The 25,288-nt window shown below is 38.3% G+C and overlaps 1 protein-coding gene across 5 annotated transcripts in view; it reads right to left on the reverse strand.

Annotated features, from left to right (window-relative positions):
* Nucleotides 1-540: 540 nt before the first annotated feature.
* The window catches only part of LOC121950632 (receptor-type tyrosine-protein phosphatase beta), a 41,089-nt gene continuing 16,341 nt past the window's right edge, over nucleotides 541-25,288 (reverse strand). Inside the window, exons 2-39 of one of the 5 annotated variants that reach the window (XM_088080012.1) lie at nucleotides 24,510-24,531; nucleotides 24,110-24,304; nucleotides 23,618-23,875; nucleotides 22,673-22,933; nucleotides 21,809-22,069; nucleotides 21,370-21,630; nucleotides 20,506-20,766; nucleotides 20,067-20,327; nucleotides 18,764-19,024; nucleotides 17,900-18,160; nucleotides 17,458-17,718; nucleotides 16,496-16,753; nucleotides 16,069-16,329; nucleotides 14,480-14,734; nucleotides 14,007-14,279; nucleotides 13,509-13,775; nucleotides 13,124-13,384; nucleotides 12,027-12,290; nucleotides 11,673-11,927; nucleotides 10,251-10,511; nucleotides 9,768-10,028; nucleotides 9,416-9,682; nucleotides 8,025-8,294; nucleotides 7,666-7,929; nucleotides 7,070-7,336; nucleotides 6,795-6,944; nucleotides 6,397-6,637; nucleotides 5,390-5,505; nucleotides 5,192-5,279; nucleotides 5,037-5,081; nucleotides 4,733-4,820; nucleotides 4,406-4,496; nucleotides 4,139-4,215; nucleotides 3,796-3,930; nucleotides 3,108-3,224; nucleotides 2,674-2,834; nucleotides 2,373-2,508; nucleotides 541-2,254 (exon numbers count right to left, since the gene is read on the reverse strand). In XM_088080012.1, coding sequence (XP_087936138.1) covers nucleotides 2,096-2,254; nucleotides 2,373-2,508; nucleotides 2,674-2,834; nucleotides 3,108-3,224; nucleotides 3,796-3,930; nucleotides 4,139-4,215; nucleotides 4,406-4,496; nucleotides 4,733-4,820; nucleotides 5,037-5,081; nucleotides 5,192-5,279; nucleotides 5,390-5,505; nucleotides 6,397-6,637; nucleotides 6,795-6,944; nucleotides 7,070-7,336; nucleotides 7,666-7,929; nucleotides 8,025-8,294; nucleotides 9,416-9,682; nucleotides 9,768-10,028; nucleotides 10,251-10,511; nucleotides 11,673-11,927; nucleotides 12,027-12,290; nucleotides 13,124-13,384; nucleotides 13,509-13,775; nucleotides 14,007-14,279; nucleotides 14,480-14,734; nucleotides 16,069-16,329; nucleotides 16,496-16,753; nucleotides 17,458-17,718; nucleotides 17,900-18,160; nucleotides 18,764-19,024; nucleotides 20,067-20,327; nucleotides 20,506-20,766; nucleotides 21,370-21,630; nucleotides 21,809-22,069; nucleotides 22,673-22,933; nucleotides 23,618-23,875; nucleotides 24,110-24,304; nucleotides 24,510-24,531 — 7,851 coding nt within the window. In that variant the 3' untranslated portion in view covers nucleotides 541-2,095. Of the gene's footprint in view, nucleotides 2,255-2,372; nucleotides 2,509-2,673; nucleotides 2,835-3,107; nucleotides 3,225-3,795; nucleotides 3,931-4,138; nucleotides 4,216-4,405; nucleotides 4,497-4,732; nucleotides 4,933-5,032; nucleotides 5,082-5,191; nucleotides 5,280-5,389; nucleotides 5,506-6,396; nucleotides 6,638-6,794; nucleotides 6,945-7,069; nucleotides 7,337-7,665; nucleotides 7,930-8,024; nucleotides 8,295-9,415; nucleotides 9,683-9,767; nucleotides 10,029-10,250; nucleotides 10,512-11,672; nucleotides 11,928-12,026; nucleotides 12,291-13,123; nucleotides 13,385-13,508; nucleotides 13,776-14,006; nucleotides 14,280-14,479; nucleotides 14,735-16,068; nucleotides 16,330-16,495; nucleotides 16,754-17,457; nucleotides 17,719-17,899; nucleotides 18,161-18,763; nucleotides 19,025-19,202; nucleotides 19,464-20,066; nucleotides 20,328-20,505; nucleotides 20,767-21,369; nucleotides 21,631-21,808; nucleotides 22,070-22,672; nucleotides 22,934-23,617; nucleotides 23,876-24,109; nucleotides 24,305-24,509; nucleotides 24,532-25,288 lie in introns of those variants that run through there. The other 4 variants (XM_088080007.1, XM_088080009.1, XM_088080011.1 and 1 more) reach the window with 4 other exon arrangements.

A 25,288-nucleotide genomic window follows, 5' to 3' on the forward strand; every position in this document is an offset into this window, starting at 1 on the left:
GAGGGTGCACTTAGCTACCTTGAAGCTCAAAGTTGCTCTGAATAATGCAGAGGTGTGTCAGCTCAGTCTTCCCTTATGCAGCATGCAGCATATGCTATTGTTTACTTCTTTTGATCTTCATATTTGAAACAATTCAGAAACTACATGCAAAATGAAGTCATCAGATGACTGCAGTGTCTAGTGTTGCTGTCACACAGGTTGTGCTCGGTATATCTTGTAAAATGTCTTACAGTACAAAAACCCAGTGATGGCCGTGCTGCAGCCGGAATCAGGCCAATTTATTTGGCCCAAATCATTCATCCCAAGGCTCAGCCAAGTCGAGCAACCGGATACGGCCATATTTTTATTTCTTTTGGCGTGTGGAGTTCAAATCAATACCGAACCAGGTTATTTTGGCTACCTGAGAAGTAGCAACCAAAAATTGTGATAACATTATGGTGTTAAAAGCTTTCAGCTGTTTGGTTCTAGCAAAGGAGATGTTTGGGCTGCATACACTCGCACACTGATTCAAACTACACACTAAATAGCCATACGCAAATGTGGGGTGAAAATATAATAACATCTTTAATCCTATTTCATTTTACAGATCAAAGGGTACAGAAACATTAAATCCTTGCTCCTTTGACATGTATTTGCATTGTACCAGCAAGCATTTCAAAAAGCATTTAAAAAACATCCTACAACTTTGGGACTATTTGCATTAAGTGCTTTCAGTTATTAAGTACATTATTATACAATAAAACATGGACTTAAAAATATCTACTGGATAACCACACACATCAATTATCTTTTTTTTTTCTTTTTTTTGAAGTACCTGCCTCATGGAAAATTCTGCCCTTTAGGAGCGGAAAATAAAGCTCCTCTGGTGATTTTAACATCACAGGAAATGTCCATAGATAGACCAGTTATGCAGCAGGAAGTGACATAACACAGATGTTTTTTCTTTGGTATGCACAATGTAGAGCAGAAGGACATTAACAAAACAAAAACAATGGGTGTGACCTCAAAGTTCCTTAAAGTAAACACTGGTGCAGTACATAATTTCTAAACACCAGCAAAATGTTCACTTTTCATTGTCTGAGTTCCTGAGCTTTGGTTTTCTACAATAAATCTCTGTAATGAAGAAAATTAAAATTATAACAATTAAATGTTGGAAGGACAGCAACATGTTCCAAAAAGTTCAACAAAGCACTGGCCTAAATGTTATCACACATATATTAAACAAAACAAAACATCTCCATGTCGTTTTAAATGGAGGACAGTGTACGGACAGACAAATGCATCCTGTGCATTATTCATTACAGTGCATTCACATACAAAAGTCTCTACAATAACAAAACTCCTTCATTTAAATGCATTGCACAGTTCAATTTGGCTTAAAGAGAGGTGCAAAAAGACTGGAAGATCTGACAAACTTCAATTAAACACAATATACTGAGAAACTAAATATTAACATCCCTGCAACAAGGTAATATCACAACAGTCACCATTTGTCTTTTTCAGTATAGGACTAATAATGGAGTGCCACCTACTGGCACTAAAGCATACAAGTCTTAAAAAGGCACCTAGTATTTACACCAACAATTGTTTTTACAAAGTAATTCCAAAGGTTCAGTTACTCATCAATCACAAATTACTTTGTCAAAAGTGTCTGCAATAATGCTTTACAGCATCCAACATATTACCTGAGCAAAAATTGTAATCATCAGTAAGTCAAATACAGTAGTAAACGAATGGAAAAAAAAAAATAATAATAATTGAAAAATACAAAAATATGCAATTATATGAAAGAATTCAGTTTTGTATTTGAGCAAATTTTACATATAATTCAAAATATTGTCACTCTGTGAATATGTTTCCTATTCATCAAACTCATCATTTTCAACAAATAAATACCACAAAATAGAAGTTTACATCAAGAAAGCTATAATTTTTTACCAAAAGCATGGCAAGTATAAAAAAAATAAATACAGACCAATCTTTTAAAAGTGTTCCTTTTGGAAATGTCTGCTCAGTTTGGGGTTTTTTGTGAGTTTTTTTTTTTTTTTTGCCAAGAGTAAAGAGGGAAGTGGAAGACCTGAGCTGTTTCTCATGCCTATGAATTGCGGTACCCGTTTTTGGGGAAACTTTTTTTTGGTTCTATATTCTCGTAAATAGACAGCGCGGCTGTGTTTTGGTAGATTAGATCCACATTGGTTCCAGTTCTTGATCTGATGATGTCCATGGCACACTGGTTTAAGAACACATACTGGTCCTGCAGGGACATCAGATATAGAAGTTCACTGAGCTGCAACATACTTGATATACTCTTCACACACTTCACACACTTCAAATGTAGCAGGGAGACAATTGTGACAAAGACTGTGTCCTACCTCTGTCTGCACCATAAGGGGCCGGTGCATGCGCAGATCGTGAACAATGCCATACACGTCCACTATGTTTTCCCTTTCGATCTGGAAGATCAAACGGTCGATGGCAATGAAAGTACCTGTACGTCCAACACCAGCACTGAGTGTAGACAACGTGGACACACAGACAAGGGAGAGAGGAGAGAGACAGAATATCAGATGAATCTTTTGTCTGAAAGTTATATAAATGTAAAGGAAAACGTGTGTGTGTGTGTGTGTGTGTGTGTGTGTGTGTGTGTGTGTGTGTGTGTGTGTTGTGTCTGACCTGCAGTGCACCACAGTAGGAGAGTGTCTCGAGTACTGGTCCATGTGCTCTCTGACCAAGTGTCTGAAGCTGATGAGGAGCTCGGTGGTTTGTGGTACCCCGTGATCTGGCCAGGCTGTGAAGTGGAAGTGGCGCACTGACCGGGTCTCTGCTGTTTTCACCTGAAGAACAAACATGCACACAAACTATGCTTGTGACTGAGAAATCAACATGTGCAGACATTTTAAAAAATGTATTTCGTATATGATTTCATCAAATTGCAGACACATACTGTGATGCAGAGAAACACATTTATTGGTTGCAAGGGTCATGTTTTCATGTAATGTGGAACAAGTATTCCAAATTAAAGGTTTTCAATAAGCACTACTAAGCGATGACATGCTATCCTCCTAAAATCATTTTTGCGTTGTTATATGTCGCATCTCAACACTTACATTTTTTATGGTGAAGTCCCTGATGGTCCAGTCTTCAAGTGGTATTTCCGAGGTTGTTGTCACAGTGATGTTTTCAAAGTGCTTGATGCCAGAAGCCCAGTACTGTTCACATTTTACCTGGAAAAGAAAGACACCTAATCAGTTGTAACAGACAGAGGGTATTCCAAATTTATAAATACTCTTATACAACTCATGCAGTATAATCCATGTCTCATTCATCAAGTCATATTCTCAGCACATCCCATACACATGCATTTTTGCTAAAACCTTCATATTTAAAACTCCTTTCACATAAACATAAACACACAGACAAGTACTGCACCTGAATACACAAGCAAAATTCAAATGTATGTGCTGGCCAAGGTATGCTAGTTGTCCTTTTTTGGATTCTTCATTTAGTGTGGAGGCATGCAAGATTTATTTATTTATTTATTTATTTATATTTTTTCCAAATGCAACACAACACAGGGTGACTTATTAATATACAGATTATCATTTTGTGGGTGAAGTATTCCTTTAACATGGAGGATGCATTCACTGAATATGTTATTGTTTACATTTAGGTGTAACTTTCAGTGTCCAGGCACAAAAGTCTGCTGGCTAACACTAGGGAAGACATAAGGTGTATGTGCCCATGTATGTAAACATGCCTGTTGTTCCAAGGTGTTGGGTGTGTGTTGGTACTCACTCGTCCCTGTTCATTACAGCGTGTCAGCATGACCAGCGTCTGGACGTTCTTCTCCCAGATCATCCTCCAGAAATCGTTGACTGTGGTGGGCAAAGGACCCTGAGCTGCAATAAACTCCTTCCTGGAGTTGTACCCCTGTCACAGAAAACATTGGCCAAGACAAAGAACACAAACACCCATTGTGCTCAGTTTTCTAAGAAATTTTCAAAGGTTTTAAACATAATTGTAGATGAAGGTGGAATAGTTTAAAAAGCATGAGTGGTTATGTTGTCCAGTAGGATTTTTACTGGTACTGAGGCAATGACCGAGGCAGAGGGCTGTTTAAAAAAGTGTCAGTACGCACCGGCATGTAGTTAGCATTGATGTAGTCATCATATGGACTCCCATGGACAATAGAGAGTTTCACCCTAGAGGAGTCATCTAGGAGGTGAGAAAAGAGAAATGGAAAAAATGCCATGTATGTATAAAATAGTATGGCTGCACTGATGTGTGCGATGATTTTGAATGGGATAATGAAAGTAAATATGATATGATAGGTGATGATATGGTTTAAGGAGTGAGGATGGTTATTTTTGAAAGCAGCAGAGGTGGATTTGTTGAGGTGACTCACAGGGAAGCACATTGTTGTAGCGGTTCTTGGGCTTGTTCTCCAACGTCAGAGCATTTGTTTTTGACTGAGCTGTACCAACAAGCTTCAGGTCCTTTAAAAAGAAATGAAACCAGTGTGACTGATGGCTGGATGACTCACTTAATGCCTAAAATCTGGTGCATGTGCTGTACCAAAACAAAAAAGCAAGTCAAGATTTCTAAGGATTCATGATCACATATACACATTCAGTCATACTGTCCAAATGATTAAATTAGATTACTTTTTTTTTTTTGCAGTAATGGCCTGACAAAGCAAATTTACCAAGAGGCCTTGAATATTGAGCTTTACCTCAAACTCTTCAGCAAAGCCACAGTTGGAGTCTGCTTTCTGCTTCTTGTAGTAAGCCTCATAGTCCTCCACCCTCACCTCCACACTTCTGCTCGTATGGACAACATTGAGTTTTGTTTAGAAAATCACTGGCCCTGGATGCCATTGACAAATCTGACCTGGCATTATGATTTAGAAGATTTTATACTTACACTTTAGATCTGTAGAAAGAAAGAGGAAAAAGCAATGTTTACCAACACTTTTTGAAACAACTGTTGTCCTTTTACTTTAGACATATAGTAACAAAAGAAAATGAAAATCTTACCTCAGGGAATGAATCTGGATGTCTGATGATTCTTTGTTGGATAACCTTAAGTATAGGAACAGCAAGGTCAGATTTAGTGTTATACACAGTATTTTTTAAAATAAATGATGATGATGATGATGATGATGATGATGATGATGATGATGATGACAAACCTTTTCCAGTAAACAATGAAGCCTATGAGGATGATGAAGAGAACGCAAAAAATCCCCAATGTTGCCCCGACTGCAATGCCGATGACAACTGAAATATTGACAGAGATTGTAACAGAAAGACACAGAAAGAGGCCAGTGAGCATTTCCTCACTTTTTGGGTGCATTTCGAAGTTAAACATTTGGTTCTGAATGTGGTACCTGGGTTTTGTGGGAGTGAAACAGCAGGATAAAATTGTGTTACTGACACCAGTGAAACTTGAAGATCCACAAGCTTGTTTTGCAGATTCAGACTGGTGAACAACGCAATAGCATATCTGCAGGATTAAACAAATAAGTTAAGAGATATACACATCGCACTTGATCCGTTTGTACATTACAATGGCTTATTTGAAGGCAATGATTCTCATTTTCAGTTTATTATTTAATTGCTTTTTACATATGCATATACATAAAGATGAATATTTTTGTTAATAGTTTTTAGTGTCTTGAGCTAGATGCAACGTAATTTCATTCTACTGTGTACCTGTCTGATATGGAGTCTGAATGAAAACTAAGGAGTCTTGAATCTTATTATGCACTAATAAAATCAAAGTGATATGAACATTATATACCATTTCTGCAAGCAGATCCCCCCTAAGTCCTACACAGTGGATTTTTAACTTTAAAGGTCCAGTGTGTGGGAATTAGGAGGGCTGCATTTGGAGGAGCGGCGAGGGGGCTCGATTGCGTTCCACTGCTGCTCACACTGACACCAAAATAGCTTTACTCAGAGAACTGTTTAGTAAACATGGGGGTATAATGAGCCCTGTGCTGGTAACAGTTCTCCCTGTCACTGCATGTGTGACTGTGTCCCAGGCAGAACTGCAGTCTCATGCTAAACAGAGAGAGAAAGAGAGGGGCTAAGCGGATCAATACACTGTGTGTATTTGTACAATGAAATTCATTCATTCATTAATGTCCTCTTGTCTCCCATCATTGATTGCGGATACTTGACAATGAAGCGTCAGTAGCCCAAAAACTGGCATTTGTGACAGTCCTTACATAGTAGGTAAACACATGGCAAGTGACTTAATTTATCTCTGCATTTTTAATTCTGGGACAGCCCTACGTAAAATATATAATAAAATAATATCTTTGAGAAGTCCCCACTGTTTATTATCTACTTCTGCACACCTACTTATGCACAACAGTGTTTGTGTTCTTACCTGTAGTCTTTATTGGCATCCAGAACACCATTCGTGTAGCCCTCCCATGTGGTTTTGTCTCCTATGTCTATGTTCAGAAAGCTCCCTCCATTGCGTGATTGGGAGATGATTTCTCTGACTGTTCTCCTGCTCTTTTTTGGAAAGCTGTTTTTTCTGACTGTTGCCAGGTATACTGAAGTATCACCTGACTTCCACTGCTCATATGTTTTTCCCAAGTACTTTGTCAGATTACTTGTGTCACCTGGAAGGACAGGAATTACTGTAATGAGCTCTTGACAGGCAAGCTCCTGTAATAAGTCTATTTATCATTTGAAACAAATAAAGAAAACAGTGATTTACGATAGCAAAACATAATTACAACACTCCATTAAGGGATTAAGAAGAGAAAAACAACTCACCAGGGGTCTTATCCGTCACCAGCACACCAACATATGTGATTGGACCACTGGTGTTGTCCAGCAGGCTGGAGTCAATCTGAAGGCTGAACCTGTAGTGCTCCTTGTTATCCACTTTCACCAGTTTCTCAGAGTTGTCTGGAACAGGTGGATCTTCAGAAAAAAAGGAAAGAGAAAAGATTTGATCTTGAGAGGTTTTTACCTGAATACATAATGGACATTTTATTTTTAATGACATGCTACCATTGTGTAATTATAATGTTTAAGAAGCCTCCTACTTGTGATGCCTGTCTGGCAGAGAACAGACGTAGGAGTGCTGGGTCGTCCACAGCTCTGAGTCTCCACGGTCAGACTGTATTGAGTATAGTGGCGAAGGCCGGACACAGTGTGAGTACAACAGATGTTTGTTGAGTTGATGATCTCGCCATCGTTTACAGTGACCTGGAAGCCAGAGTGCCGGCCACTGGGTTTCACCCAGGACAGGATGACTTTTGCATTTGTTGTGTTGGGAGCTTCACATACAAGATTTTTCACTGGGCTTGCATCTGCAACATCAACCAGATACGGATATTTGGAATAAACAACATCCAATAATAACTTTGCATATTATTTTTTCAGTGTCTTCAGATGATACTAACCAAAAATGTCTTAACCATTTACTGTGAGCGACATTCTTTCCATTACTTAAAAAAATGTAACTCACTATCATTAACCTATAGATTTGTTTAACAGTACAAATGGTTCACATGTTGTTTAATAAAACGTTCTAAATACTAAATTCTTATCAAATGAACTCAGAATTAACCCTGAAATCACCTATGACACTTTTTATATGTGCAGAATTGAAAGAATTAATAGGCAGTTTTAACCATACTTGTGCAGCTGGAAATCTTTATTGTAGCACCTTCGGTTCCATCAAACGTCTGTGTGGTGACACCTATATCATAGAGCGTGCCAGGAACCAGGGATTCAATTTTTGTCTCATTTTCTTTGATTAATTTTTCTCCATGGCGCCCATCTGAGTTTTTCCAGGTCAGATTGTAACGATAGCTTTCCTTGTATTCGTCGGGTTCGGCCCACTTCACTGTGATGCTCTCCTCTGCTGGCAAAGCTATAGGATACTTCACACTGAACGGCCCTGATTGTTTGAAAGAGATTGAAATGTAAATGTTACTAGACAATAAAGGTGAAACATGAAGGCACTTGTGCTTCCTTCAAAAACAAAACCCTTACGTGTTGTGACCATGTGGACCTGAACCTTCTCACTCTTAAAATCCATCACACCCACTGTTGCTACGGAGATGTTGTAGGAAGTCCCGGAAAGTAGAGAGGTAAAATTATGACTGGTGGTGTTGGCCGTGATGTATTCTCCTCCCGGGGATAATAGGTCAGTCAACAAGTAATGAAACGATGCACTGGACATCCCAGGTGCTTCCTCCCATGTGATGTAAATGGAGCCGTTTGTCTTCATCTGGATGTCAATTGCCCCAGGAGGGTTAGGGACTGGGGGTTAAAATAAGATCATGAATTGAATGAATCATTTTCACAGTAGCGTTACATCAGTACTAGCTGTGCTTTCTCGTTCTGTCTTATTGTTAATGCTTACTACAGTTATTCTGCTGATCTCTGCAAGAAAAGTCGTTGTTGTCCTGTTCTACTCTTATTATATATTATTCCTTTAATAATGAAAAAAAGAATCCCTCAATGTCCATTTTTTAGCGGAAATGGCATGGAATATAAATATTTTTTCAAGGCATTGTATCAAAGTTAGAAATCCTAGTATCTTGACAACACTAAACCAAAATATGAATGCTTAAAGGTCCAGTGTGTAGGATATAGGGAGATATATTGGCAGAAATGGAATATAATATAATAAGTAAGTTTTCTTTAGTTTTAAATAACCTAAAAAAAGAATCACAATGATTGAGTTTTTAAATTGCTGTCAGCTTTTACTTCTACTCCACTGCATTTTCTGTGTAAAATCCACTGTTTCCCCTGAGCATTTTAGCTACTTAATAGGGAAGGAAGGGAGGAGAGAAGGAGGGTCAGACGGATCAATGAATTTTTCTTTAAAGGTACTGTAGGCTTCATTTTAAGGTGGTTTATCCTGCAAAGAAATATCCCTCTAATCATCAGAATGCAAAGCTCTTTTTTTAATTACAGCATTTACTTGTATTTTTATTTTTAATATGTAATTACATTTAATTTCAAAAAGTAACCTTTGATATTTGAGTATTATCTGTAAACATCAGATCTTTACTTTTACCCAAGTAATATTCTAATAAGCGACTTTAACTTTTGGCGACTTCAACTCATTTTCTGGTTAAATATCTGTACTTTGACCAAAGAATGGCTTTCAGGTATTTCATCCACCACTGCCTGATTATAAAAAAAATAAATATTAAGACAAACAATATTTCACTGTTGTGGATTTCAAGTGTCATAAAAGCTTCAAAGTCAATTAATGATTAATGATTTTTTTAAAAAAAAAGTTAAATGAAGTACTTTATGCATCTGAAAACCTCAACAGTGATGTAAAGTATGCAGCTGTTTGTTGTTTGATCCATAGCTGTGAATTACTGAATATTAAAGCACTGAAGATCTAAAAAATTCATCATACTTACAAGTTGCATTCGTAATAAATTCAGACGATGCTTTGAAGGGTCCACTGTGTGTGAACACCACAGCAGTGTAAAGACTTCCAGCAGGTAAGCTGTCAAACAGAATTGTGGAGTTTTTTGTGGAGTCCAGCTCTGCCTCCTTTAAAGATGTGGCAGTGCTGTTTAGATAAACCTTATAGCGCTCCACATTCCCAGAAGGTTTGGTCCATGACACCAGGATTGAACTATTGGAGCCCGCGCTGGTAATACTGGGTTGCACAGCCTCAGGCTCTGTTAATGTGCAGAGGAGGAAGGATTAAAGCTGATCAACCCATTTGACAATTTGTAAGAAAACAATGATAGGTAATAGTCTTACTGGTGTACTGAGAGGTGCAGTGTGCTTCCCCTTCGATATCATTCTCTGCCCTGACAAAAACACAGAAGGTGCAGTTGGTTCCCGCAGTGAGCTGTGAGATCTCTGTGTAATTTTCTGCAAGAGTGTTGTTTTTGGAGCCACAGCCTGTAGTCTCAACTCGATATGTGTATTCAGTCTTGTACTCCAGTGGTGTCATCCAAACCAGACGTACAGCACTTGTGTTTAACGTTTCAGCTTCCAACTGTCTAATACCATGCGGACCTATGAACAGAGCAGAGAGTTTTTCTTATCAATCAACATAATAGACATAATCTTTCAAACTCTCTCAATCTATTAAAGAAGCAGAGCAATTACAACTTAAAGAAATAATCATAAACTAAATCATCCCATGCCTTAATTGTAATTTAGTTTGGCAGTTTTTTGGGTTAATTTTGCTTGTTCTCAGTTGTATAGACAACATCTTGGTTAGGATATAAAACATACGAGTAAAGTAGGACACTGTCTCTGGAGCTGCCGGAGTCCCATCTGCTGCCTGTGTGGTGACAGTGAAGCTGTAGTTGCTCCCAGAGAGAAGTCCAGTGATTGTTATGGTTTTGTTTAAAACAGTCTCATTTTGAGAAAAAGAGCCGTTGGTGGTCTGCACCACATATGAGTACTGAGGTTTGCTCTCCAGCTGCTCCCACACCAAGGTCATTGCGTTTGTGGTGATTTCTGATGGTCTCAGCTTAGTTACAGGATATGGCCCTGAGATAATGAGACAGATGAGTTACAGTGTCAGAATTTGGCCAAACAGTAAGAAATAGCATTTGTGGTTTGCCAGAAAGGCATAAAGGATGAACACTTCCTACAAAAAAGCTTTTGGACGTTAATAATAATAAGCAGATGTACTCAGTGTGTCACCTGTCACTGCCAATGAGTGGTCTTGATTTGATAACAGGGTGTCTACAACTTTCAGATACTTAAAATTAATGCTTTTTTGGACCTTTTAAGGTAATCCTTAACATAAATTTAAGATTTTTTGGACAAAACATCATTTTCTAATTTGCGCATCATAGATAACTATAAAGGTAATTAAATATGTTGTTGCCTGCAGAGGTAGGTTTTGTGTAGACATTTGGTTATTCGAGTGAGTTAGGTTATTTTTTCCAACAGGTAATTCCAGGTGTAAATCTGGAACACAGTTTTAGATTCAGTGTTTGAAAAATGTGGAACAACAAAAGTATGAACAAAAGTGAAGAAGATTTTAACTTATTCAGGAAAAAATAAAAAATAAAACACAGATACATAAAATCTGATCATGTTTGAGGTAATTGAGACCTTGCAAATTCAAATTTAAGACTAATTAATGTTTTTTAAGGCCTAATATTTACACAATTAAATTTAAGACTTTCTAAGGACCTGCAGACACGCTGGATAAAAGCTACCCATCTGGCTCATAAAGCAGTTTAATAATATCACTATAAATATCAGAATTTGTCAGATTGTTTGTGTAGAAAGGTTACTGTCATAAGTACAACTAAATACTAAATAAAAACTGTAGTAGTTTATAGTCAAAAGTGATATTAAATCCAAGTATTGTTAACACTTTAGTATTTTTACCTAATGCTTACTGATAAACTATGTAAATTCACAGTGTTTTTATAAGCATTATGAATTTTTGGAAAATAATACTGCTTGCAAATGTAAACAAAATATCTCTTTGGGATCTGTCACTGTCACATTATCATCATAATAATAATCAAAAGCACAAAAAATGCAAGTTTAGCAATAATAATAAATAACAACAAAACTGACATCAGTAATTACATTAATAACCCCCCCCCCCCCAAAAGAAAGACAAACTTAAACTTAATATCATAAAGTAATAATAACCCTAGTGTGATCGAGTGTGTTAAGCACACTCACTGGTAAATTTTTGTGTTGTCACTGCGGTGCTCTCATAGTTCTTCACGCCCACAGTAACAACAGAGATACTATAGGGGCTTCCAGACTGGAGCTTGTCCAGCAAGAACCAGTTGTTCCCAGTCAGAAAGGAGCCATTGAAGGTGGACACACTAAAGTTGTATTGATTATGGTCCATGCCGTTTGGAAGGCCCCAGGTGAAGTTGATGGACTCCACAGTCTGAGACTCCACTTCAATGGAACCAGGAGGGGTGGGAACTGAACAGAAGAGGGGAAACTGTTTTGTTAGCGCTGTGTTCAAACACTTTGGGCATTTTCATACAGGTTTATAAGTTTTTATGTGTTAATGTAACTTACATGTTGCATTGCAAACATGTGGGTTTGCTATCTCATATGGTCCACTTTTGGTGATCACTTCCACACAGTAAAGCACTCCTGGTGTGAGGTTGAGAAACTCTTTCTTCACAGTAGTGTTGCTCAGATTTGTGGCGTTTCTAACCAACATTGTGCCTTTGTACAGGAGGATGGTATAGGACCCCACCTCCCCAACTGCTTGTGTCCAACTCACTGTCATGGTAGTTGTGCTTCCTATAGCTGTGATGTCAGTAGCTGATTCAGGCTCTGTAAGTATATAGATAAATAAATGAAATTTGATGTATTATTCATTTAGAAATGGCTTAGTTTTAACTCTGCCTGAATTAGGGGTGTCACAATATACCAGTTTTGATGATAACCATTAAAAATATAATACTGATACCATCTTAATAATACACACAAGGTGAAATCCTGTTAGTAAACTACTCTTAAACTGTTCCCATTTCTAGCCGTTTCCGCTGGTTAAAGATGAATTGACAGACACCAATACTGTTAATATTATTTTTTTTTATAGTTATAACAATAATATTGTTATTATGAACTCCTCTGGCCATGATAACCATGTAGTCAAAATCTGATATTGTGCCAGCCCTTTTCTGAACATATTAACTTGAAGAAATACACAGCGCTGGGTCATAGCTTATCATGTATTCTATATGCAATTAAAAATTCAAATGTATTCTGACCAAAATCAAATTTGAGAGAATTACTTCTGCAGAAAATGTGACGCAAATAAAATTCTGAAATACATTTTTTTTTTTTACTATCTGTCAGTAATTTTACACTTTAAATTTTGCAAGTTAATCTCCAAGGGGCAGTGCAGTTTGAAGGAGGCTGGTGTAACTTCGCTGGATTTAGAGAAAATAATATGTATATAGCCTTAAATATATTCTTTTTTTGACCTACTTGGGACCAATAATTGTTCATTTAATTAATTTATGGAAACAAGTTGCCAGAATATATCAATCACTCAATGCATAACTGCATTTTTTTGTTCCTTTTGTACTGCAACTTTGATTAAGCAAATTCATCATTTTAGCCAGCCAAAATGTTTTATGTCAGAAGCTTTGAAGACACACCTGTGTAATTTGATGTGCTCTCCACTTCGGACCTGACCCCTTCTACAACTGTAAACACATCAAAAGTGTACAAGGTTCCAGGGGTCAGATCGGTGAAAGTGTAATTCTCAACCTCAGTTGAATCATTCTGAACCATCTTGGCATCCTGGAGCGCTATCACCAGGTAGGAGTAGGAAGCTTTATGGTCACTTTGTCTGAGCCACGTCAGATTAATGGTCCTTGTGCTCACACCCACTACGAGGTTGGTCACTGCTTTGGGCACTGCAGCAAATACAGCAGAAAGTTGCATAAGACCAAAGACATTTTTGAAGTATGCTTAAACATTTTGTGCATTTAGGATATTTCTGATTTATCTGCAAATGCATATTTAAATTTAAGGCTTTACTTGTATAGCTGAATGTCTGTTCCACTGTGGATTCACTTTCCGCTGCTGCTATCGTTGTGACATTAATATCATATCTGGTTCCTGGCTCCAGGCTGGGTACATCAATGCTATTACGTTCAGCTGTTTGACTAAACAGTGCTCCTGTATTATTGTAGGCTTTAACTAAATATTTGTAATGCGGCTTGAAGCCCTGCGGATCTGACCATTTCACTTCTACTGAGGTGGTGGATTTAGGACTGGCTTTGAGGTTCAACACAGGGTTGGGCACTGGAAAAAAGACAAACAAGGAAAATTGTTAGCCAATAAGCAAGAAGAGATTTGCATCACTTGGGATATACTGATAATGTTTTGGCATGATTAATGCAGTGGTATTCAGGGCAAACAGACAAAATAATAATAATAATAATAATAATAATAATAATAATAATAATAATTTAATTTAATTATTTTATTTTATCTGTTCCATATTTAAAAAAAACTTAAACATAAGGGACTTACGGGTGAAAGCAGAATTATGAATGACCGTACTCCATAAATTCTGAGGTCCAACTGTTTGCACAGTTATGTTGTATGAGGTTCCAGAGGAAAGCGAGGAGAGCTCTGTGTAATTGACTGAGGTGCTTTTATTTTGTACCTCACCACCCTCAGTCTGGAAGTTGATATGGTAGCCGATGTTTGGAGCGCCCTCCATCATAGCAGGAGTCGCCCACTTCAGATGGAGCGAAGAGTTTGTCCTCTGAACGATGATGATGGAACCAGGAGGTGTGGGCTCTAATTGGTATGAATGACAGGTACACACTTAATACTGTCTGTTGTTATTTATGTCTGATCCGTTTTAATGATTTATACCCATTTAAAAAAACTGATTTCACTTCCAAAAAATATATCAGAAGTATATCCCTTTTACCAAGCTGCACGAAATCTGAAAACAAAACCATGAAAACAGTCCCAGTAGAAGGTATACAACTTACCAGTGGCAAATAAAGATGAATCAGAAATCTCACTGAAGTCTCCAGCCACAGAGGTCACTGTGATAACATAGATTCTCCCAGGTAATAAATTAGTGAAGAGGGCTGAGGTGTCTGCTGTTATGTTGCTATACATCGGTCTCTCATTTGAGATGTTCACCACATAGTGATCAGCCCTCCCTTTAGGCAAAGTCCAGTTGATTTTCAGGTAACCAGTTCCTCGTGAAACAATCATTATGTTCTCAGGCTTCTCAGGCTCTGTTTAGTAAAGAAGTAAGAGGTGGTTTGGTTCCTTGTCAGTGTATTGTGAAAAAAAACACACTATAAATGCATGATAATTCATATCCTGAAATGGCACAATTCAATTCAATTCAGTTCAACTCATGTTTGTCACTCAGGGCAATGATGTGTTGTGCAGGGCAATGATGTGATGTGCAGCAAGTGTATAAACATAATAAAAACATATAAAGCACAAACAATATTACACAGAAAGATACAACAGATGACATTAATCTGTACATAGTGTGACTTACACCGATGCACATTCAAGCTCCACGGGAGCAGATTAATAAGTGTTCACCATAACTCCATATGGCCTATAATAATTCAATGGGTGTTAAGGGTTAGACAAGATCTCCTAATAACAAAAACCATTTCCAGTGCAGTACACACCAACAATAGGCCATCTATAGAAATAATGGAAATAAAGTACATATATTTGTTGTAAATGCCATTTCAATTAATGAAGTGTATTTTAGTAATCTATGAACCAAACTTCCAACATACATACATACTTAACAATCTAGGGTTTGTAATAGGGCCATGTAACATAAAAACATGAATGACATTATACCACAATTTTCTGATAATCATCAAAATACTTGCCAATTAAGTTTCTGTTGACAAAGTATTAAATCAGTATTACAATATTTACTCCTTTATGACTGTAAATTGGATATCCTTGGGTTTTGGACAAAACGGGTCATTTGAAGATGTCATCTTGAGCTTTGGGAAAGACTGATTATTACCATTTTTATGGCATTTTATTGATGCAACAACTAATTGATTAGTCTAGAAAAACAAAAAAGATTAATCACCAAATCACCAAAAAATAATCATTAAGGCCCTAAATAAAAAAAAATCTGTTTTTAGCTGCCTTTTTTGACCCCATTCCCCACAAACCCTGTACAATTACAAATTAAATGTTACAGCAACACTTTACTTTAAGTTCCCCTATTTAACACAATAGGTAGAAAATAAACAATAAATAAATGGTGTATATTACACTATAATGTAGTTAAACATATGCTTTAAGTGTTAATGGTTATATATTAATTGATAAAAGGTCACCTGTAACTTCTGTGGGCACCAAAGTGAAGGCTGATATGCAAACCAATAATAAATGACAAAATAGTAAAGTAGAGCGATAATAATATAAAATATATTTTCACAGGGGTAGTCATAATTATTGACATTGTCCTTGTATTTCTGCTTACAGCTTCATTATGGTGTGTCATGAACAAAACATTTGTTTCATATTTGTACAAAATGACAGGAAACCAGATCATCATGAAAAAAAAAGATGAACCTACTTGTGAAGGTAGTTGTGAGGGTTTCTTCTCCTTTGTTTGAGGGATTTACAGCAACAGCAGCCACTGTAATGTTGTACTGGGATCCCGGGATTAAATTATTGATAATGAAGAAGGTTACATTTGTGGTGTCACTAATGGGGTCTCTACCGGCAGTCCACTGAACGAAGTACGAGGTAGCATTGCCCTCTAGGTTAGTCCAGTCCAGAGAGACAGACGTCGTTGTGACATTGGTTATGGAGAGATTCCCGACCTTAGCAGGTTCTGTGAATGTAAAAAAATCACAAAATATGAAAAAAAACATACAACAAAGCATGTTTCTGATTTTTCTGGAACCATTGGGAATGTGTAAATGGGAAAAACCTCTGGAGTGACTTTTATCTCTATGGTGCATTTATAATTTGGAGATTTTTAATAAAGGTCGGCTTACTTGTGACTGAGTTGAATGTGTAACCCTCTCCTTTTGTGCGATTGTCTCCAGCTATGGCAGTTATTGTGATTATGTAGGTAGTACCGGGGATCAGGTCTGACAGCACAGTAAAAGTATTGTTGGTGTATATGATCAATAGCACTCCATTGTTATGCCACTCCACCCGGTACAGGAACACCTCACCAGGAGGTGACGTCCAGTTCACAAAGATGGAGGACGTGTTTGTGAAGTCAGTATGTTTCCCAATTTGACCGGGTCCTAAAGCACAAATAAAAAAGGAGAGGAAATAAAGCAAAACATCGAAATAAAAATGCAAAACATACAACAGACATCCTCATGTTAGAAAAGGAAGCATTTGTGTACACATTAGGGCAGCGGTTCATGTTTAATGTTTTTGCCTTTATTTGACGGGATATAACTGAAGTGTGAAAGGGGGAGAGAAAGGGATGACATGCTGCAAAGGGCCAAGAGCTGAAAGGAAACCTGCAATTGCGATAAGGATATTGCCTTTCTACATGGGGAGCCCACTCTATTCACTCAACAACCGGGCACCCAAAATATGTCATGTTTGTAAAAAGCACACTTCATTTTGAAGGTCAGTGAAATTCAAGCACAGAGCTTTTACTTTGAAGTGCCATAACTGTTTATTCTTGCAATATGTTTTAATTTGTTGTGTTCTAACCAAGGCCATGTTTTGTTTAGATTTTGTGATAAAACCAAATATGTCCTATTAAATTATAAAGTGTGAACCTTAAAGTGATGACTAAGGAGAAATCTGGACCCCGTGACTAAACCAGTTGGGAACAAATAAATTGGGGTATAAGGGACATCATGAGCAAGTTTGTTACACATTTCTCATGGTTCAAAGCCAGAACCATGATCGAGTGTACAACTCTGCACCAGTTAAAATCACTGCAGTCTTCTTCAACAGGTGACCTCAGCACATTGAAATGCTTACTTACTTGTGTACTGAGAAATGGCTTCACTGCGTCCTTCAGTACTGCTGTCACCTGCCACTGCAGTGACAGTTATTTCATACTGGACACCGGCAGTCAGGTTAGTAATGTTTTTATGTGCTTCAGTCACATTGTCACGGCCAGTTACATTTCCATGAGTCCACTGAACTCTATAGAAAGAGCTCTTTCCCTCTGGTTTAGTCCACATCAGAGATATAGAGGATGTTGTGATTTCACTGACATTGAGGTTCCTGACTACTTCAGGCTCTGTGAGGGAACAGAGAGGGGAACGCAATGTAGAAAGACGACAGTGAAACATGAATACATGAAACTTTATCAGAAAAAACATCAAGTCAGGTTTAAATCTCAGTTGTTCAGTTTCACTGGAGGATAACTGGAACTGACTATAATGGAAAAATATAGGCTTATAAACTACTGCACTTCTTACTTGTATACAGTGAAATCGTCTTTGCCTCTCCTAAAGTTTTCTGATCTCCAGCCACCGAAACTATGGTAAAGTTGTACTGCTCTCCTGCAGTCAGATCAGTGATGTTTATGTGTGTTTCATTCAAAATACGACTGTGATTCAAATTTCCATCAATCCACTGAACTCTATAGAAAGAGCTCTTTCCCTCTGGTTCAGTCCAGCTCAGAGACACAGAGGACGTTGTGATTTCACTGACATTGAGGTTCCTGACTACTTGAGGCTCTGCGAGGGAACAGGAGTTATATGGGGAAATAAATACTTTTAAAAACCATTTCATCACACAAATTTGTGAGCGAATCAAAGTCACAAACATAATATTGCAACTCAAGCCATGTTGCATTATGTAGCTGCTTCAATGTAGCCGGAGATTCATCTAGCATTGTTGTGTCGTCACACTTCAACAAGCAAAGCCCCTCATCTGACTTCTGATATAATGGAGTAATAGCAGTTTGAAACAAAGACCTCCCTGGATCACTGACCCTCTTACCCTGAATATGTGGTACGCCACTTTGTGAGAAACCTCATTTCAAAGCTGTAATTATGACCTGAGTTTTTGGCTAAAGCTGATTGGCAAACACAGAAAACAAGCCAGAGCGTTGCTCCACAGGTGAGCTCTCTTGTCATCACCATGGTCCAGTGCAAAAACAGCATCATTTTAGCTGATGCCCAAACCAGCAGTGAACCAGCTCTCCTCTGAGAGGACTTGTTATTCAACATCCGGACTTTTCTCATTGTAACCTCAAAGATTCATCCTGTTTATGATCACTGCAGACAGTCTTGTCCCCCCAAGCTGACAGTCTGAACCACACTGAAATGCTTACTTACTTGTATACTGAGAAACAGCTTCACTGCGTCCTTCAGTACTGCCGTCACCTGCCACTGCAGTGACAGTTATTTCATACTGGACACCGGCAGTCAGGTTAGTAATGTTTATATGTGCTTCAGTCACATTGTCACTGTCAGTTACATTTCCATCAGTCCACTGAACTCTATAGAAAGAGCTCTTTTCCTCTGGTTTAGTCCAGGTCAGAGACACAGAGGACGTTGTGATTTCACTGACATTGAGGTTCCTGACTACTTCAGGCTCTGAGGACAGAGAGGCGAACGCAATGTAGAAAAGACGACAGTGAAACATGAATACATGAAACTTTATCAGAAAAAGCACCAAGTCAGGTTTAAATCTCAGTTGTTCAGTTTCACTGGAGGACAACTGGAACTGACTATAATGGAAAAATATAGGCTTATAAACTACTGCACTTCTTACTTGTATACAGTGAAATTGTCTTTGTCTCTCCTAAAGTTTTCTGATCTCCAGCCACCGAAACAACGGTAAAGTTGTACTGCTCTCCTGCAGTCAGCTCAGTGATGTTTATGTGTGTTTCATTCAAAATATGAGTCTGATTCAAATTTCCATCAATCCACTGAACTCTATAGAAAGAGCTCTTTCCCTCTGGTTCAGTCCAGCTCAGAGACACAGAGGACGTTGTGATTTCACTGACATTGAGGTTCCTGACTACTTCAGGCTCTGCGAGGGAACAAGAGTTATATGGGGAAATAAATACTTTTAAAAACCATTTCATCACACAAATTTGTGAGCGAATCAAAGTCACAAACATAATATTGCAACTCAAGCCATGTTGCATTATGTAGCTGCTTCAATGTAGCCGGAGATTCATCTAGCATTGTTGTGTCGTCACACTTCAACAAGCAAAGCCCCTCATCTGACTTCTGATATAATGGAGTAATAGCAGTTTGAAACAAAGACCTCCCTGGATCACTGACCCTCTTACCCTGAATATGTGGTACGCCACTTTGTGAGAAACCTCATTTCAAAGCTGTAATTATGACCTGAGTTTTTGGCTAAAGCTGATTGGCAAACACAGAAAACAAGCCAGAGCGTTGCTCCACAGGTGAGCTCTCTTGTCATCACCATGGTCCAGTGCAAAAACAGCATCATTTTAGCTGATGCCCAAACCAGCAGTGAACCAGCTCTCCTCTGAGAGGACTTGTTATTCAACATCCGGACTTTTCTCATTGTAACCTCAAAGATTCATCCTGTTTATGATCACTGCAGACAGTCTTGTCCCCCCAAGCTGACAGTCTGAACCACACTGAAATGCTTACTTACTTGTATACTGAGAAACAGCTTCACTGCGTCCTTCAGTACTGCCGTCACCTGCCACTGCAGTGACAGTTATTTCATACTGGACACCGGCAGTCAGGTTAGTAATGTTTATATGTGCTTCAGTCACATTGCCACTGTCAGTTACATTTCCATCAGTCCACTGAACTCTATAGAAAGAGCTCTTTCCCTCTGGTTTAGTCCACATCAGAGATATAGAGGATGTTGTGATTTCACTGACATTGAGGTTCCTGACTACTTCAGGCTCTGAGGACAGAGAGGCGAACGCAATGTAGAAAAGACGACAGTGAAACATGAATACATGAAACTTTATCAGAAAAAGCACCAAGTCAGGTTTAAATCTCAGTTGTTCAGTTTCACTGAAGGATAACTGGAACTGACTATAATGGAAAAATATAGGCTTATAAACTACTGCACTTCTTACTTGTATACAGTGAAATCGTCTTTGCCTCTCCTAAAGTTTTCTGATCTCCAGCCACCGAAACAACGGTAAAGTTGTACTGCTCTCCTGCAGTCAGCTCAGTGATGTTTATGTGTGTTTCATTCAAAATACGACTGTGATTCAAATTTCCATCAATCCACTGAACTCTATAGAAAGAGCTCTTTCCCTCTGGTTTAGTCCAGCTCAGAGACACAGAGGACGTTGTGATTTCACTGACATTGAGGTTCCTGACTACTTCAGGCTCTGCGAGGGAACAAGAGTTATATGGGGAAATAAATACTTTTAAAAACCATTTCATCACACAAATTTGTGAGCGAATCAAAGTCACAAACATAATATTGCAACTCAAGCCATGTTGCATTATGTAGCTGCTTCAATGTAGCCGGAGATTCATCTAGCATTGTTGTGTCGTCACACTTCAACAAGCAAAGCCCCTCATCTGACTTCTGATATAATGGAGTAATAGCAGTTTGAAACAAAGACCTCCCTGGATCACTGACCCTCTTACCCTGAATATGTGGTACGCCACTTTGTGAGAAACCTCATTTCAAAGCTGTAATCATGACCTGAGTTTTTGGCTAAAGCTGATTGGCAAACACAGAAAACAAGCCAGAGCGTTGCTCCACAGGTGAGCTCTCTTGTCATCACCATGGTCCAATGCAAAAACAGCATCATTTTAGCTGATGCCCAAACCAGCAGTGAACCAGCTCTCCTCTGAGAGGACTTGTTATTCAACATCCGGACTTTTCTCATTGTAACCTCAAAGATTCATCCTGTTTATGATCACTGCAGACAGTCTTGTCCCCCCAAGCTGACAGTCTGAACCACACTGAAATGCTTACTTACTTGTGTACTGAGAAACAGCTTCACTGCGTCCTTCAGTACTGCTGTCACCTGCCACTGCAGTGACAGTTATTTCATACTGGACACCGGCAGTCAGGTTAGTAATGTTTATATGTACTTCAGTCACATTGTCACTGTCAGTTACATTTCCATCAGTCCACTGAACTCTATAGAAAGAGCTCTTTCCCTCTGGTTTAGTCCAGGTCAGAGACACAGAGGACGTTGTGATTTCACTGACATTGAGGTTCCTGACTACTTCAGGCTCTGAGGACAGAGAGGCGAACGCAATGTAGAAAAGATGACAGTGAAACATGAATACATGAAACTTTATCAGAAAAAGCACCAAGTCAGGTTTAAATCTCAGTTGTTCAGTTTCACTGGAGGACAACTGGAACTGACTATAATGGAAAAATATAGGCTTATAAACTACTGCACTTCTTACTTGTATACAGTGAAATCGTCTTTGCCTCTCCTAAAGTTTTCTGATCTCCAGCCACCGAAACAACGGTAAAGTTGTACTGCTCTCCTGCAGTCAGCTCAGTGATGTTTATGTGTGTTTCATTCAAAATATGAGTCTGATTCAAATTTCCATCAATCCACTGAACTCTATAGAAAGAGCTCTTTCCCTCTGGTTCAGTCCAGCTCAGAGACACAGAGGACGTTGTGATTTCACTGACATTGAGGTTCCTGACTACTTCAGGCTCTGCGAGGGAACAAGAGTTATATGGGGAAATAAATACTTTTATAAACCATTTCATCACACAAATTTGTGAGCGAATCAAAGTCACAAACATAATATTGCAACTCAAGCCATGTTGCATTATGTAGCTGCTTCAATGTAGCCGGAGATTCATCTAGCATTGTTGTGTCGTCACACTTCAACAAGCAAAGCCCCTCATCTGACTTCTGATATAATGGAGTAATAGCAGTTTGAAACAAAGACCTCCCTGGATCACTGACCCTCTTACCCTGAATATGTGGTACGCCACTTTGTGAGAAACCTCATTTCAAAGCTGTAATTATGACCTGAGTTTTTGGCTAAAGCTGATTGGCAAACACAGAAAACAAGCCAGAGCGTTGCTCCACAGGTGAGCTCTCTTGTCATCACCATGGTCCAGTGCAAAAACAGCATCATTTTAGCTGATGCCCAAACCAGCAGTGAACCAGCTCTCCTCTGAGAGGACTTGTTATTCGACATCCGGACTTTTCTCATTGTAACCTCAAAGATTCATCCTGTTTATGATCACTGCAGACAGTCTTGTCCCCCCAAGCTGACAGTCTGAACCACACTGAAATGCTTACTTACTTGTGTACTGAGAAACAGCTTCACTGCGTCCTTCAGTACTGCCGTCACCTGCCACTGCAGTGACAGTTATTTCATACTGGACACCGGCAGTCAGGTTAGTAATGTTTATATGTGCTTCAGTCACATTGTCACTGTCAGTTACATTTCCATCAGTCCACTGAACTCTATAGAAAGAGCTCTTTCCCTCTGGTTTAGTCCACATCAGAGATATAGAGGATGTTGTGATTTCACTGACATTGAGGTTCCTGACTACTTCAGGCTCTGTGAGGGAACATGAGTTATATGGTGAAATAAATAGTTTTAAAAATCATTTCATCACAGAAATTTGTAAGCGAGTCAAAGTCACAAACGTAACATTGCAACCAGAGCCGTGCAACATTATTAAGCTGCTGAGATGCAGCTGGAAGTTCATCTAGCATCTTTTTGATTTCATCACAGACTGGATCAAAGAAGTGTACACAGCCTCCATGTCTAGATTAAACATAAGTATATGAGGAAATGGACCTGCTTTTTACTTGACTTATTACCTCAGTAAACATTTTGAACCACATTTAAAGTGTTTCTTTGGCAATTTTCAACAGGCTTTCGCCCACATCTTTCAAGCGCCTAGATCTCTCTCTCCCTCTTTCTTGATTAAAATGTTTTCAGAAACATATTTTAGCACACTGTTGAAATATTGTAAGACATTGTTTGCTATCAGCTGGCCACCTTATTATTTCTGGTGGGAAAACCTGCGTGACACCATTGTTCCAGTGTGACGCAGTGCATCCTGCAGGTTTGCTACCTCTTGAGCAAAAGAAAATGCCACACCCAATTTCCTCTGTTTTTTCTGGTCATGTAGTACCAACCTTTTAGTATTTGCATCTTTCTGCTACATAGGAAAGCCGAGCTTTGTGAAAAGATCATCTTTCCAGCAGTAAAACATGTCTCTAAATGCTTACTTACTTGTGTACTGAGAAACAGCTTCACTCCGTCCTTCAGTGCTGCCATCATCTGCCACTGCAGTGACAGTTATTTCATACTGGACACCAGCAGTCAGGTTGTTGACATTTATTTTTGTGTCATTGACACTGACAGTTGTCCCATTATTCCACTGAACTCTATAGAAAGAGCTCTTTCCCTCTGGTTTAGTCCACATCAGAAGTATAGAGGATGTTGTGATTTCAGTTTTATTGACAGCAAGGTCCCTGACTTCTCCAGGCTCTGTGCATGAGAGAAAAGTCATTGGGGGGGAAAGAATTCATAATTCGTGTTCTCAGCATTAGTCTAACACAATATTACCATCTCTGTATTTGTTATCTGCGATTATTCATACTCAGAGAGCTTTGTTGGACACATATGCTCAATTAGCAGCAATGCTGCAGGTATTATAGAGGGTTACAGACATGTTTTAGGTCTGAAATATGAGTGGTATCTAACCAAACAAAACACACTTACTGGTGGTGGCCTCTGTGCAGCAGTTCAGACAATGAAGGACGATTTTGTAGACTGTTCCAGGAGTCAAATTAGTTATCGAACCCTTTCCAGAGACATTTTCCCCAGTGGAGAGGGTGCAGTTTGGTGTGGTTTCAAACTTGACCTCTGTTGTTGTTGTGGTTAATGTTTTTGTTTTATTCCTGTCACATTCACTACCTTAGAGATAAAAAGAGGATGAAGAAATCAACAAAAAGAAATGAGCTCCGAACAGATTTAAGGAGTGATATATAGTTCACAAGCTTATATTATATAAACAAAAATACTGTAATGTGTGAGAACTTGTATGTCTATAAGTTTTATAGAAAATTTAAAAGAAATGTAGCACATAAAAATAAAATATAGAAACAGCACATTTACTTACTGATACATTCTGCTTGGGAGAGCTGTGGAAAGACAAAAGCAGGGTAAATGATTTTTTACCAGCAGAGGTCAGCATCGAGTTTAAAACAGCCTCAGAGCATCAACGAAACTCGGCCAGCTGTTCAAGGTCACAGGGCATCAGTAAATGTAGCAACAACTGATAGTACAAGCCTGCTGACTTGAAATAAACCACAGATGATTACATAATGTGTCCTTAGTTTCTTAAACACCAGTATTTTTTCAGTATTTTCGGGTCCTTCCAGGGAAACAACATGTGATGCATGTTTCCAAACATGATGGTCTAACTGCTGTCTCAAAGAACGGTCCACACTCTCAGGAAGTAAATTCAGGCAGATAAATAAAACACGAACCTCAATACATTGAGCACATAGCACTGATTATTATTATGAAGTGTCAATTATCAAATGCTTGGTGATAGGCTTAGTTTATATGGAGTAAGGAGTGCCATAAAAGGAAATAATCTGTAAAAAAAAAAAAAAAGAAAGGAACAAATAAATGTGGAAACAAGATAAAAGAAAAATGAGGGAAAAAAATCCTAATAGACAAATAGACAAATAATAGAATATTAAAAAATTATAGGTATTTTGTTTAATTTAATTAATCATGTATTTATTTCTATATTTTCAAGGAATGTATTCATTTATTTGCAAATAAATGAATCCATCTTTTCTGTATATGTATTTACTATTATTCAATTACTTTTTTTGACATCATTTGTTTATTTTTCTATCCCTTTACTTTTCCCTATTTTCCCTTTTG

Source organism: Plectropomus leopardus, chromosome 7 (genome assembly GCF_026936395.1).
Source record: "Plectropomus leopardus strain MGB_pleo_1.0 chromosome 7, ASM2693639v1, whole genome shotgun sequence".
In the NCBI taxonomy this organism is placed as follows: Eukaryota; Metazoa; Chordata; class Actinopteri; order Perciformes; family Serranidae; genus Plectropomus; species Plectropomus leopardus.